We start from the raw sequence: 16,799 nt of genomic DNA on the forward strand, positions 1-16,799 counted from the left end.
AGATATAAACTATGTAAATTAAATAAACCATGTATTTTTAAATGATATGAAGTCCAAACTGACGTACTGGTTTGAAATAATGTGATTTATAAATAAATAAACTCTTTGTGCAAGGCTATAACCACATAATATTTTTTCTTACTCTCATAATATTTTGTCTCTGACAGTTATAGCCCTGGTACTTTGGGTCTAAGAGTAGGAAAAGGCACAAATGGCACAGTTTCCTGAAAACATCTCAGGTTTCGACTGTAACCATAGTTCCCTGAGTAGGGAACTCACGCTGCGTTGATGACGCTTTGGGAACGCCTCTGCGTGATTGTGTCTGAAGCACGTGTCAACTAGTGACGGGTGACGGGTGACGTCACGACCAGGAAAGGATAAAAGCACATCCCGTCTGACAGGTGTTAGCTTCGAAAAAGCCGAAGCAAGTCGATCACAGGGATGTAGGAAGTATGGCAAAGTGACGCAGCGTCTCGTTCCCTACTCAGGGAACTATGGTTACAGTCGTAACCTGAGACGTTCCCTTTCGAGGGAACTCGCGCTGCGTCGATAACACTTTGGGAACGAGAATGCCCGAACGCCATTCGGCCAAGAACCTGTCGTGTTAAAACTGTCACGACATGAGAACTCTAGACCCAGGGGAATCCATGTCTAGGTCATAAAATCTGACAAGTGAAGCGGCGAAGACCAGCCTGCTGCATCACAAACTTCTTGAAAGACACCCCAGAAATTAGGGCCTTGGAGGCCGCCATACCACTAGTAGAATGGGCTCTAGTGGCCAAAGTTGAAGGCTGGCCCACAACCTCATATGCAAGAAAGATAGCCTCAACTATCCATTTGCTAACAGTCTGTCTTGCAGGAAGGCCTTTTTTAGGGGGCCCAAAGCATACCAGCAGCTGATCAGACTTTCTCCAAAGGGCAGCTCTGTGCTCTGACTGGACAGATGAGGTTCAATTTCTCCTGGTCTTGATCTTTAAAAGGAGGAGGACAGAACACCTGCAGTACGATAGGCCATGGTACATTGGTTGGAAACTTTGGTACATATCCTGGTTTCAGATAGAGGAACGCTTTGACCATCCCGGGTGCAAACTCAAGGCACGAAGCAGATACCGTTAGGGCCTGAAGATCTCCTACTCTTTTTAGTGAGGAAATGGCTAGAGGGAACACAGTTTTGAGGGTCAGAAACTTTTCTGAGACAGAATCAAGAGGCTCGAAGGGAGAAACAGAGCTGGAACTCTGGTATGAACTGCAGGCCTTAGGGTGCCACGAAGGAAACGTATTATAAGAGGATCTCTTCCGACAGATAAACCCCCCAGGGGGACATGGTAGGCTGCAATGGCCACAACATAAACCTGTGCCTGGCCATAAACACAGAGCGCTTGCGCACAGAAGCTAACGCCGGTCAGATCGGATGTGCTGTTATCCTTTCCTGGTCGGGACGCTCACTCTCGCCAATAGACTAGTTGACACGAAAGTTGACACTAGTTCCCTCGAAAGGGAACTGGCCTGTTATGAGGCAGTTCAGAAATGACAGAGGAGGATGCAAATGCAGTAACAGAGCACACATAACATCCACATAGGACAACACAAGACAAAGACCACGAGAAACACTGATTTACACATGGGGTGATTGGCAAACAAGACACACCTGGGAACAATCAGGAACTAATCAACAAGAAAAACTACAAAGGACTACAAAACATGGCGCAAAACAGGAAATACTGTAACAAAAGTCCACACAAGACAAGGGGAACACAAGACAGGATTCATGACAGAGCTTCATTTTGTATTTATTTATTTATAAAGTCTTTGAACGTTTGCCGGTTCCCGTCTCCTTCTTCCCACAACAACATAGCCTACTGCCTTACAGTATTTTAACGTATGTTTCATATACTAGTTTATAACTGAAGCTATAGATTTTGAAATTAAACATTTCTCGTTCTTAGTGGGTTTTTTTTTTTTAGTTAGCTTACATATACAATTCATATACTATGCAATAGTTGTCTGTTTTTCTGTAAAGCTGTGTGTACTGTGAAAAGCATTTACAAATAAATATATTACTTGATGGTAGAAAACTGCTAGACTACTTGCTTAAAATGTTTTTACAGACTGCTTTTATCTTATTTTGTACATAGCAGTGGGATTTAGCGGTTGGCCTACATAACAGCTCACGTTAGCTTCAACAAGTTATCGTGAGAACAGCTTTAGATCAGGCATACTACTGAGGTCCTAAGGTGGGACTCATCTCTTCACCACAGTGGTCGTCTTGGCTGAAGCTTCAGGCGTGCGGCTGGGGACTCTGGTGTGATGGGTACTGCATGAATGTCGTAAGAGCAGAGCCGCATTATTAAGGGCATTATCTAGGAACTCACTCAGTGACCCTCGAGGACCATCACGGATGAGTTTGGATTGTAACTGTTGAGTCAAAAATGAAGGAAAAAGTCAAAGCGAAGTCTGGAAGGTCAGTGATATTAGCAATGTTCAAAAAGTCTCTGATGTGGTCCTCGAGTGAGTGAATCCCTTGGCGCAGACGCGCAGTCGGACAAGGGAGACTGCTCGATCCATCTGTGGTCTGGTGTTCTGTTCATGATCCGGTTCCTGAGAATCTGTTTTGTTAAGATTTGAGTTTATTTCTAAATAAAGACTGGTGCACTTAGATCCTGTTTCATCTCTGCTGCAACCAACGGTGACAGAACTGAACATTAAAAACAGGATCTAAGTGCAGCAGTCTCTTTTTAGAAATAAAGTCAAATCAGACATGAACACACTAAAAACGTGACAAACACTCAAATTGTGACAATGCCCTTTAAAGTTTTCAAAAGCTTTCAGTTCTGCAAACTCATTTTAATGGGATCAAATGGTGTCTCTGAGAGGAAACTATATAGGAAACTATATTAGCATATAAAACATTTCCCTGCTTAGATTATTTACCTGTATATGTGTTTGCCTCCAGGGAAATAAATGGACATTTGTAGAGCCCTAAATAAATCAAATATAATAAACCCAATTCTGAACCATGTCTTATGATTTGTTATTTACTTATGCTAATAAATTCTTCACTTGTATGGTTATTTTACTAGCTAAATGATAACATACATTATAGTCTGTCTTGAAATTACTGTAATTTAGCTATTTCAGTTTCCTTCTTAACTGAATTCAGATTTTGTCTATATTTGTCTCAAATATATTCACATCATGTGCACTTATCCATGCTTGTATGCACATGTGTACCACATGTTGACTCATCAGTGATGTAAGAGAAGGTTGTAAATCATGTGCATTGTGTACAACCTGTGTGTATTCTGCTGCAGTAAACCCATAATTAGGAGGCAAATGTGGCCTCATCAATCCTTCTTCAAAAGAGTCCACAAACCAAACAAACTGCAAACTAGGGATAAAGATTGATTGCTGGCCCATGAGAAATTCAAGCATTCATCCAAGCCCTAAACAACAAAAGTATGATTCATAAACCCAAGATACACACACAAATTTTTACTTGGACACCTTATCAGACAAACACATATTCCCTGTTTTGGACAGAAATGGAGGTATAAGGTCAGGTTTGTTGTTTCTACTGTGTTATCCTTATGCAAGTTAACGTTTAACTGGAAGAGGCCCAAAGCTTTCTGATTTACGTTTATTGGAAATCTGCTTTGACTGCAACAGAACTCACACATTTTTATTTTTAGACCTCTGCTTGTGAAGGTCATGACAAAAGTTCATGAAGTTGTTAGGATTAACCTCTTATAAAATCATCTGTGTTTTCTTTGGCTCACTCGCTGACTTTTGAGCCAGTTGAAAAAAATCGACTGTCATTAAAAATTCTGAGGTCACCCCATCCTGAGTCTTCTGCTTAAATAGAAGTCACAGGGAGACAGAATGATCTTTCAGGAAACCAGGAAATAATCTAAGTGCCATATGGCAATGGACAGCGGTGTAGTTATAGCTAATAGTTGGTTTTGTATTTTGAAGAGTAGGACACTGGAGAGCTGTATGAAGTCAGAGCTAATGATATTAGCAGCCGTAGCCCAATGACTCCACACACGCACACGCACACACACACACACACACACACACACACACACACACACACACACACACACACACACACACACACACACACACACACACACACACACACACACACACACACACACACACACACACACACACACACGCACGCACACACACACACACACACACACACACACAACAGTCTTGGGCAACCTTGTTGTTTTGGTCTGTTTTAATTTTTCAAAATCAAACTGTCATTACTAAATGGAGGGATATTTTGTCATAATAACCACAGTGTGTCACATATAGTGCTCTATAATCGGAAAGGGCAAGTTGCCACTTGAATTTCAAAATAATGGTAAAATATAAAAAGTGTTCCACTATCTGTCAGTCTGTTGTGATTGGTCAACCGCTTACAGCAAGTGTCGGAAATCGAACGACCATTACCATGACTAAATTTCAGCTCCGGAGGCTTCCTCAGTCCTCAGCGATTGTTCATACAGTAAAGACAGTAACAATGGCATTGAGTTTACCATATCAATCTGATTATGAAACATTGGAAGAATACGCTGACCACTAACGTGATTGACCGATGTAACATTAAAGATTGTAAAACAAATCTTGTTCCAGCAGACTGGAATTCCTGGCGACTCGTTTAGGTGGTTCAGAGTCGATTCTTTCTTTTGGATGACAATAACTTTATTTATCTTGCACTTTCGACTTTACAACTTTGCAGACCGTTTACATTCACAGACAGCTATATAACACACTGCAATACATTTTTTGAAAAAGCATAATAGGGACACTTTAAGTATGTATTAGTATGGTATTTTGCTATTCCAAATTCACCCCAAGTGTTACTCATGCTGACATGCTTGCCCCGCCCACAGCTTCTTCTGATTGGTCCACTATTTTGAAACCGACTTTTATTATGGCAGTGGAATGGAAAAGAACACAGTTGAACTAAAAGTTGAACTTGAAACTGCGCGGCTGGTGCATTAAAAACAGTCAAGATGCTCTTCTACTGCATATTTACAAAGAAAAAAAAATGTAAAAGCAGTGCAATGGAATGCAAAAATTGTTCTGTGTGAACTGGCCCTATAAGAACTTCAGGAACTGTTTTGCTGTTTTGCTAGCCAACTATTCAAATTACTGTCGGTCTCCTGGACATTTTCATAGTGTGCGGTATAGTAAGCTTCTAGAAGAGATGTTTATGGCTGAAAAAAATCCTTACTATTTCTTCCATCTTGTCAAAACAATCTGGTACAGCAGCTCATTCTCCTAAATCAATATAGCTCACAATCAGAGCACATAAAGCCTACTCAAAATACTACAAAAATAATTCAAAATATACATTAAAAATAGTTGTCCAGCTGTACTGAATTATGATAAATGAAGAAAAAAATTCAATTGTAATTCTTGACAAGAATTAAAATAGTTTTGCATGTTTTTTATTGTTATTTATTAGAAAATATTAATTTTCAAAAAGAGCCATTTTTCATATCTCCTGACCACTAGGTGGCACTGCATCGAAACTGTGCAGGTAGCCTCGGGTCATGGTTGTCATAACACACACCAATTTTAGTCAGAATACGCTAAAGGGTTGCAGAGATATAGCCCCATGTTCATTTTGACGTGCATTTTGTTGAATTCATTCACACGTTATTCGAGAACAGTTTCACGAATCAACTTGAATTACATCTTTTTTTTTTGTTGGCATGGTCTGAAGATGATCTGGTAAAATTTTCGTGAAAATCGAAGCAACGGCCTAGGAGGAGTTCGAAAAAGTAAGTACTTTGGAAAATTCAAAATGGCGGAAAAATTTTCCTAACAGAAAATGACATAAAATTTTGTTTCCTGCCCTTATGGTTCAAAAGTTATTAGTATAAACTTTGGACAATTGGTGGCGCTAGAGGGTTTAAGTTAGAAACTCCAAATTGCTCTGGTGACACCCAGACAGCAACATAGTGTCAGCCCAGATCCGGCCCAAATCTGGGCCGTGTGGAATCCATGTGTTGGGCTGGATCTGGGCTGACACTATGTTGCCGTCTGGGCAGCTTAGAGTGACTGTCCTTTATCTGTGTACCAAATTCATCAACTTTCCCACAAGCAGTTCTATGGGCTGCCATAGACTTCAGGAGTGGAAGAAGAAAATGGAATAATACTTTGAATAACACTAACGCAGTGGTTCTCAAACTTTTTCGGTAGCTCCCCACTTTGGACAAGGGGGAATTTCCAAGCCCCACCTGCCTCAACATGCTAAAGAAATAAAATGTTCAAATTTATTGAATTAACAAGTAGTATCAGTATAGTAACAAGTTATATCTAAATACAAACTAACTATCTACATCAAATAACAGCAAGTTCAAAAATACACAGTGCAGCTGTGTCATAATTTACATGAAATTCAAAAATAGAGAAAATAAAAGTGCAGCTGTGTCCAAATTTGCATGAAATTCAAAAATAGAGAAAATAAAAGTTCAGCTGTGTCAAAATTTGTATCAAGTTCAAAAATAGAAAAGCAATAAAAGTGCCACTTTGCAATCTGTTAAAAAAGAAAAGAAGATAAATCCATTTGGCAAGACAGGTCTATTTATCCCTGCATTAGTGGCTGCAATGAGCCTGTTTTGCATTGCACAATTTATTTATTGCCCACACTAGCATGCTACCCATCGGCACGAAACATAGATATAGCTATGGGCGTGAAAGTTTGTTCCGCTAATATTAATATGCCTTTATAGTCACACAAACACACACACACACATGCGCGCGCAGTCACTCTCTAGTGCACAATTCCGGGAGATTGGATCTCATTTGCGGGCGTCAAGGAGCAGCTATCAATATGTGGGAGACTCCTGGAACTTCCGGGACAGTTGGGATGTCTGGATAAAGATATAAAGCCATAAAAAGGAAAATTTCCTCCCGTTTGGCGCGCCCCACCTGTCACGTCTCTATTCCCCACCAGTGGGGCGCGCCCCACACTTTGAGAACCACTGCACTAACGGATCCAATAAGTACCTATGCACCTTCAGTGCTTGGCCCCTAATAACAATGATGAATTTGGCATAAGTGTTGGCATAAGATTTCCAAAAGATTTTTTACATTTTATTTATCATTTGTCATTGAACCTTTACCATGCTCTAATCCAAATTCTCTTTTGACGGATGATGTTGATACATGATGTGTATATAGCTGAAATGTTGTGGTATTTGTGCATTTCAACCCTTTATTTACCTATTGGGACAGCGTTGGGGTTTATAGAGGTCTAAATGGGGTCACCACCATGCTGTTTAATGATCAACAGCCCGACAGGAGGAGGCATATGAAACAAGTTCAAAACCGTGGCCTTCTTACTCGACTGATCAGTCTTAGCTTAAAAGAAACAACCATGATAGTGCTTTTACTGTCGCTCCTTCTGGTGTCGTCTCTGTCTCATTCCTTTCCTACAGAGCTCACCTTGCCTGAACATCAGACAGAAACTCGGTTACACTTTGCGGCTCTGGACGAAGTTCGGCTTTTGGCGAACGGCCTCCTACAGCTGGGCCATAGCCTGAAGGACTTTGTGCAGAATACCAAGAATCAGATCAATGATATATTCCAAAAGCTCAACATCTTTGACAAATCCTTCTACCAACTTTCTGCGCTGGCCAGTGAAATCAAGGAGGAGGAGGAAGAACTAAAGAAGACCACTGTGTTCTTAAAAGCAAATAATGAGGAAATAAAGAGTCTGTCGCTGAAGATCAACTCCAAAGTGGAAGATATCATAAAAGAGAGGAATCATCTGAGGAGTCAGGTGGGAGGCTTGGAGGAGAAGTTAAGTGGTCTGTCCCAGAGTTTGCTCTCAACTGAGCAGGTTGCAGAAATCTCCACGCTCAAGGTATGATTATGAATTGGCTCAAATGCAAACACGCTAGATGATTTATTAATAGGTCACACCTAACATCTTAATCATCTTTCTTGTTTTCATTTGGTGCGTGTAAAGAGTTTTCTGACATTTATTCAGGTTCTAGGGTTCACAATGTTATGCTCTTTGTTTTTAATACATAATTGTGAATTTGTATTGAATCGGTCACATGTTTTCCATGTGTTGAAGTGGAATTTGAAAAGACTTGAAAAGAAAAAGGAAATCACTCAAATGCGATACAAAAAATAATAATTTCATTACTCCAAGTTTTGTGCAAAACATTTATATTCACAACATTGTATTCAACAAAATATGTCTATTTATACCCTGATATGTAAAAAATAAATAAAATCACAACTGAATATCAATATTGATAACACTTTATTTGAAGGTGTCCTTGTTATAGTGTAATTATACATTAAAGAACAGAGTAATTTGAATTAACTACATGTACTTATTATAGGGTTAGGGTTAGGTAGGATTTGGTTTAGAGTTATTTGAATATTATTATGATTAAAGTAATTGCTACAGTAATGTGTAACAAAGACACTGTAAAATAAAGTATCACCTAAATATTTCTCTAAACTAAGGTAAACAAATTAACAGAGTTTCCCGAGGGGAAAGGCAATTTAATGTATATAAAGAATAAGAATACAAAAAAAGTCAAGACACATAAAAAACAAATATTCAACATAAAAAAAAATCACACAGAACTGAACTAATTGACAGAACACAGACAAAGACAGAAATCAAAACAGACTGACAATGTGACATAAATAGTGCATAATGGGAAATGTGTTTTCCTGCCATGGTCCAAAAATGATTTACATAGTGAAATGTACATAAATGATGCATATCATTATATTAATGTAGAAAAACGGAAAAGGTACAAGTAATGTTCAGCCAGAAAAAAATTCCATTAAATTAAATACACAACACAAAATTACAATGTGTTTTCTAGCACAACATAATACAATGATACAACCTTCCTATTAACATAGTACTTTTTTTTTTTTTTAAGGACATTGCACTCCAGGTCTACATTTAATCTTAATGCATTAATTCATTCCAAATTTGATTTGAAATATCCTGTTTGCTACCTCAGTTTAACTTCAGGAATTAAAAATTTGTTCATAATATCAGTTATGAATGGTGCATAACCCTGCCAAGTTCACATTTATGTTTGATAAATGATGTATAAAAATAACGCAGAGAAAACATCTCATTCACAACAGATGTGAATTGTGAAGTGTCTATACCGTGGCCAGGAGGGTGAAAAGATGCTAAGATGTTGCTGTTGTCTATTAGGAGATAATCCAGACCCAGGAAAAGAGCATCACTGATCTGCTGAAGGCTGTGAATGAACAAAATGAGCAGCTCAACAACCAAAGGACCAAGATCAAGGGCCTGGAAAATAAAGTACAATATTAAGAGACCATTTAAGATAACTATAACTGTGGATATGATCTGTCAGTGTGTAACCCATCCTGCACAGTTTGCAATTAAAAAAATGAATGCTATTTTAAATCATGCTGCTTGTTGATGAAGTATGCTATTGCTTTGTTAAGTGATGGAACTTTTCATCCAGCAGACAATAAAATGAGGATAAATACCCCATAGACCTATAATGAAAGCAGGACCTGAGCCAGATATGGGATTTGGAGGCCCCCGTAAGGCCCATTCACACCAAGAGCGATAACTATATTAGCATCCACACCAATACACAATAACATTGTTTCTTTAAGCATGCGCTGCAGTTCTGTAATCTTAAATTTGGCATGACTTGGAAGTTTGTGATAGTCTTTCTTTCGCTAAAATTATGTATATCTGAGTGAAACAGCTTCTTGAAAAAGATGATAAATGTTGGGTGAGGCTTGATCGGGAATTGATTGGATGGTTGTGGTTTGTTATTGCTATGATGTCATGTGATTGACAGGTTGTCCCGCCCTCACGCCAGTAAACACTCATCAGAGAAGAGAAGAGATGAGCAAGAGGGAGGGGAAGTTATTTTGATTAAAGATTATGTGGCCACATGAATAAAAAAAAACTATATGTGCACGAATAAATCATTCATAATAAATACTTCAATGTCCCATAAAAAAGATGAATTGTCCATTTTGATTTCATGATGACTTTAAATGCTCTAGCTCTTGAAAGCATAATGGATTCTGATTGGCTGTTAATGTTTTTATTGTTCATCAGATGGAAAAAAAATCTTTCTGAAAGTGATTCCAACAATATTGTTCCTCTCCACTGTCGACTTAGCCTGGGAAAACCCAGACAACTTCCGGCAAATTTAGATTTGCTCTGCAAGTAGTCTGGCAAAGAGCTCATTCAAGCCCATTTCTAATCCCTCGAAATCGCGGCACCAATCAGAAACGTTGGGGCGGGCTTTACACGATGACGATCGCTCTGATTGGTTTTAGGTCTATCCAATTGCACCGAGAGGCATTTGAGCGACATCCGTTGGTGAAGCGCAGCAACTTTTAAATGCATTATTATATTCAAATTGAAAACACATGAGGACAGTCTCCATGAAAGACCCACTGGCAGATGAACGTGCTACTACATTTCTCTCCGAAACGGTAGGAAATGAAATTAGATTTAATAGAGGATTTTAACTGTGACAAGATGATTGACAGGGCAGTTTACGTGACAGGATGCACGCGACAGATCCGTCCGATAAAGATGACGAAGTAGTATGTCCCAAAGCTTGCCTTCTTTTTTGCTACACATTCAAAAGTAAATACCTTTTCTTCACAAAAAGAGTACATACTTTTATGGCGTAGTGTAACTTAGGCGAATTGGGACGCAGCATATGGCTTTACATGATGACGATCGCTCTGATTGGTTTTAGGTCTATCCAATTGTGCCCAGAGGCATTTGAGTGACGTCCGTTGGTGACGCCCCTTTGGAAATGAGTTATTAATGAAGCTTTGCCAGACCATAACTCAGTTACTACTGAGAATGGTCTGGTTTTAACCAGGCTACTGTCGACTGCTATTCTCATAGAATTAGAATGATTATTAAAACGTCATAGTTATTGTAGCTTCTGTCCTTGGTCTGAATAGACTATGAAGTTTTTTTGAGTAAAACTGTGTTTTCAAAATTGCTATCTAGCTCAGCATCCAAGAAACTGCTGAAAACTCGCGAAGGAACCGCCAAACCAACAGCCTCGCGGGATACCTTCCGTACTTCACATCCGACGGGAGCTTCTCAAGCGGTAGGGGAGGCAGGAATGAACGGCTTTGAAACATGTTACTGCATCTGTTCAGTTACACACCAGCATGTCACGTTGTGTTGTAGATCTTCCAAAAGACTGCGGCGAGGTCTTCAACCGAGGACAGAAATTCAGCGGCCTGTATGCTATTAAACCACACGAGTCGAAAACCTTTCTTGTGAATTGTGAATTCACCGAGGGTAAGAATAAAGCATATTTCTTTCTCACATCTCTGAATTCTTAAAACATCCAGAGGTGTTTCCCTTCAACAACAACAACAACAACAACAACAACAACAACAAAAGACGCATTAAACTTTGAGATGACTGTGGCATACTGGTCTGTCATCTACAGAGGGAGTGTTCACTGTCATCCAGCGCAGACATGACGGCTCTGTGGACTTTGACCAGTCCTGGGAGAAGTATGAAGATGGATTTGGAGACTTCAGCAGTGAGTTAAATGAAGGATGTTGTGCTCATAAACTTGAGTAAATGTGTTCAGTCTGTGATTATAGTGCGGAGCACAATGGAGTGCTGTGTGTTTGGTGTTGAGAAAGTCTGACATCTTAACATTCTACTTTTAGTATAATCTTTTACAACATAATTTCACAGTATGTGCAATTTGACCAGCATTCCACTTTTATGATGTTGCCATCCTTGTCCTAATCTGTTCTCATGAGAAATCCAGGCATAATATCTTTTAGAATAGGCCTACTTACTGAAGAAATATAGTGTCATGCATGTGGTTACAGCCTTGTGTCGTAGTGCAGGCTAAACAAATATATGATCAATAAGTGATGACAACTTATATTTTAACATTGCTTTAACTCATCAAAATAAGTTAAGCAATTTTCATCTTTTTTATAAGTCAGTTTAATGTGGCCTACTTTAAGTTGAAATGACTTACACAACCAAGTTGATTGTACTTAAAAATAAAAGGCAGAAACTTTTTTATATAGACTTTATTTCATTTGAAAAGATTTGAACATTTCTGGTAGTGGGCAAATTACTGTAAATTATTGTAAAAAATACAAAAATAAATATAAATATTCTAAAATGTATTTTATAAAATATTTTGTGCCAGTGATACAATTTAAAATAAGAGTTTGAAGGTCAGTGGAAAACTAGTGGATCATTATAAAAAATAAAACTGAAAACGAAAATCTGTGAAAAAAAAAATAAAAATAAAAAATTTGTTTCCCTTTACAAAGTTGAAACGTTGAGCTTGACCAAACAATGTAACTCTAACTGTATACACTGTAAAAAAAAGAAGAAAAAAAATACTATTTCAGTCTTTCTACTTCAACATTTCACATTTAAATGGTTTCAAAGTAAATCCTATACTAACTTGCAGTGTTTCAGAAGCTTATTCCTGTTTGAAACATAATTAAAATGACCACCAGAAATTATGTCCGAAAGATCATAACATTGAAAAGAAAATGAGTGGCATATTCAGCATTTTCTCAGAATAATACATAATATATTTCAGGGAAACAAAACTACACATACCGTGAAAGCATAATTTTCATTACAAGTGCAAAATTTAAATAATTAATATGGTTGCATGCAACTTGGCTGATATACGTTTAATAATAATAATTATTTTATTTTTAATAATTTTATATATCTAAACTGTAGCATTATTAAAATGAGTGATGTTAATTTGTAAAAATGTGAAATAATGCCTATAGTAATTAGATCACATCATACTGTATATATTATGATATTGGAATGCCATAATATTCCAAAGTAATATTAAAATTTCTAACACTACAGAGAGCTAGATGTCTCAGATGTCTGTGTTTGATAGGTGAGTTCTGGCTGGGGCTGAAGAAGATCTATGCTGTTGCCCATCAGGGACATTCTCTCCTGCACGTTCAGATAGAGGACTGGAGGAAGGAGAAGCATTTCATAGTTTATCAGTATATCCTGGAGGATGCTGCCTCCAACTACACCATCCATCTGAAGCTGCAGTCGGCTGAGTCCGGCTCTGCTGTGGACGAACACACTGGCTTCAGGTTCTCCACTAAAGACCACAACGATGGAAACCAGGATCCAAACTGTGCCCAAGACTACACAGGTACAGTAGGCCTACATGCCATCATTTGCAGCTAACATAAATACGTTCCCATTAAGTTATGAAAACGTTATGTTCTTTGAAAGTTCAAAATGTCCAGTTTTTTTCTTTATGTTTTAAAAACGTTTTTTCATGGTTGTACAAATGTTAAGGGAACATTCTGTTTTATAATTTTGCAAACTATTGGAACATACAAGTAGTAGCTAACAATTTAAGAAATGTTTGATGAACAACCAGCTAAAATGTTTCAAGAAAAAAAGTTCCATGAACGATGCACAGTACAGTATAAATAATGGGTTTTTTTTAAGTTAAGAATATTATTAAAGACCAGATGACTTTGAACGATTGTTCCATTAGCGTTACTGGAAGAACGTTTGTTTATAACTTTGAGAGAACGTTCTGAGAATGTTCCCTGTTAGCTTTCATTGAGAGATGCTGTGCAAAATTAATATATAAAGTACTGCTTTGCCTGTGCCTAAAGAGCCTATTTTGAGGAAAAACCCTGTGTGTTTTTTTGTGCATAATATGCTTTTGTGTGCATGGAAATTGCTAATTAAATGTGTCATTCTGTACACGACTGCTGCTGTTTCCTTTAGGTGGGTGGTGGTTTAGCATTTGCGGCGACATTAACCTGAATGGCAAGTGTATTCAGAGCAGACCTCCTAAAAAGGGAACCCACTGGAAACCTGGCAGGGGAACCACCATCTTCAAGGCCTCAAAAATCTCCATTAGTCATCTCACAAAGCCACAAACCCCTTAATATCAACAGTATGTGCAGAAACACAGTATGGGATCCAATTCACATTCATGTTGAACAAATGAATACTGGTTTTTACAATAACCTTTTAATGGACATGACAAAGTTTGTTGAGTATAAAAATATCAAGTACGATGCAGTAAAAATGGGACATTTACACTATGATTAGGCCGCTGGACATATGATTCAGTTTCTCCACCAGTCATCTTAATTACATTGCAATGAGTCCAACCAGGAAACCTCTCATTTAACCTTCTGAGAGCCAGTTTCATCCATGTGTTCAAATGTCATATTGACTGTCATTTGCTATTTTTGAACTACTTCTAATAAATATTCTCTTATATTTATAATTTTATTAACATTAAATTCAATTATATTTGCTGTTTTTTTAACATCTTATGTAATTAAAAAATAAAATAAATGACAGTAAAGTAAAAAGTAAATCTGTGAGGGGGAGGGGAGAGAGAAAAAGAGAGAGCAAGAGAGAGAGAAAGAAGAGAGAGAGAGAGAGAGAGAGAGAGAGAGAGAGAGAGAGAGAGAGAGAGAGAGAGGGCGGGCAAGGACGTTCGTAGCTGATGCAGCATTGCCCTCTTCTGAGCATTGTCAATAATTGCAGTCATTTTTTTATTCAAGTTTGTTAAAATAATACATACACTGATCAGCCACAACATTAAAACCACTGACAGATGAAGAGAGTAACATTGATTATATGGTTAAAATGGCATCTGTCAAGGGGTATGATTTATTAGACAGCAAGTGAACAGTCAGTTCTTGAATTTCATATGTTGGAAGCAGAGGGAAAAAGTAAGTCTTGTGGGGTGTTGACTGTACAGGTGAAAGTGCAAGTACAACATGTTCCTGCATCAGCATCTTTGTTGATCCTGGAACAACATTCAAATCAACCAATCAGATTTGAGGGACAAGTTTAAAGTTTATGTCAAGTTTAGGCTTACAACCAGGGTTAGGTACTTCTACAGCAGTGTTATGAATGTATCAATCACCTCTGATTTTATAGATAAGATATTAGTAGAGTTAGGTTAGGGATATGGTTAGGACTACATTTATATGGTTAGGATCTACAAAATATGTCTTAAGCCACGTTTCCACCAAAATTACCTGGAACAAATTGTCCCAGGAATTAGTCCGACGACATAGGACTATGCACGGCTTTCCAGTTCATGCTGGATTTCGTCCTCTGCATATAAACTTAAAGCGGCGCTATGCAGTTTTGGCAATTTCTTCGCTTTTTGCGAGTTTCTCTATAGAGCTCCCCCTACAGCTTCGGAATAGATATTTGACAACACTGTCATAAAAACTCGTTGGTGACTCTCCCCCTCCCATCTTCTCCCTCTGGTATGTGCATTTGTTTTCAAAGAAGCCGGCAAACGCACAGAGCCATGTCAACTGAGGCATGTATGATACACAGAAGGCTAGCATGTGTGCAGTGCCGTAAAGCAATTCGTTACATCACGGGACCTGATATCACGCGATACTTCCTGACGCTGAGGCCTGTGGCCCGCCGGCCCAAAGTTGCAAGGGTGGTTTTTCCGCTCAAAGGCGCTAGGGGGAAGCGAGACAGCCACCATTCAACCCGAAAAAAGTCATATAACCATTCCAATGACTGCGAAGCTGTTCAGTTAAGGTAAATTAAGCTAAAAAAAAACGGCATGGTTCCCCTTTAATAAAGCCTGAACCTTGTTGTCGGCCCATTGGTCGTATTTTTAAACTCCATTGTTGATTTGAATAGCAAACAACTCTTAAGGTGATGATACACAGGGCAATTTTTTGAGCAATGTTGCTGGGCAATCTTGCCGAGCGATTGTTGCTTGGGCACTTTCCCATTGGGCAATACATTTCTATCTGGATAATTTAGATCGGTCGTGGGCCCTGTGTCTCATCTGGTTGCCCGGTCACGGCAACATTGCCCAGCGACATTGCTCAAAAAGTTGCTCTGTGTATCATCACCATTGTTTCGCAACAGACTTTTAAGAATGGTAGTTGAATAAAATGCTGCGTGGAATCAACCAATCAACATGTTCAGTGCCCAAGTCCCACCCCCGAAAGTTCCTGCGGTGGAAACGCGGCTTTACTTGGCAAAATCACAATGACCTCCTGGGATGCAGTGGTTAGTACCAACCAAAAGTGGTGCAAGGAAGGACAACCAGTGAACCGACATCAGGGTCATGGGAGCCCATGGCTCACTGATGCACATGGGTAGCGGACGCAAGCCCGTCTTGCACAATACAAAAGAGCTACTGTAGCTCAGATTGCTGAAAAACTTTATGCAGCCCATGATATAAAGGTGCCAGAACACACAGTGCATCACAGTTTGCTGCCTATGTCAATGCATAGCCACAAGCTGGTCAGAGTGACTCCTGTCCACCGCCGAAAGCACCTACAAGGAGCAAGTAAGTGTCAGAACATTATTTCCTTTATTTTAGAGCAATGGATGAAGGTTGCCTGGTCTGAAGAATCAGGTTTTATGTCAGATAAATTGGGTGTTTGGCCAGGTACATTGTTTACCTGGGGAAGAGATGGCAGCAGGATGCACTATGGGAAGAAGGCAGGCAAAGGGAATCAGTGTTGCGCTGTGAAAATCCTGTGACCTGGCATTCATGTGGATGTTACTTTGACATGTACCACCTACCTAGATTTCTGCAGACCATGCACACCCTTAATGGCAATGTTCCCTGATGCCACTGGCCTCTTTCAGCAGGATAATGCACCCTCCCACACTTCAAAAATTGTTCAGGAATAGTTTGAGACATATGACACAGAGTTCAAAGTGTTGCCTTGGCCTCCAAATTCCCTATCTCAACCCAATTATG

General features: G+C 38.9%; 1 protein-coding gene across 1 annotated transcript; it reads left to right on the forward strand.

Moving 5' to 3' along the window:
* Window positions 1–7,311: 7,311 nt before the first annotated feature.
* Window positions 7,312–14,052, forward strand: LOC309500211 (angiopoietin-related protein 3-like). Its single transcript, XM_082171776.1, has 7 exons — window positions 7,312–7,891; window positions 9,227–9,337; window positions 11,039–11,141; window positions 11,225–11,338; window positions 11,493–11,588; window positions 12,948–13,217; window positions 13,811–14,052. Exons 1-7 carry the CDS (start codon window positions 7,337–7,339, stop codon window positions 13,972–13,974), a joined length of 1,413 nt encoding a protein of 470 aa, XP_082027902.1. The 5' UTR covers window positions 7,312–7,336; the 3' UTR covers window positions 13,975–14,052.
* Window positions 14,053–16,799: the final 2,747 nt, after the last annotated feature.

This window comes from Leuciscus leuciscus (assembly GCF_965113295.1).
Source record: "Leuciscus leuciscus genome assembly, chromosome: 6".
NCBI classification, from domain to species: Eukaryota; Metazoa; Chordata; class Actinopteri; order Cypriniformes; family Leuciscidae; genus Leuciscus; species Leuciscus leuciscus.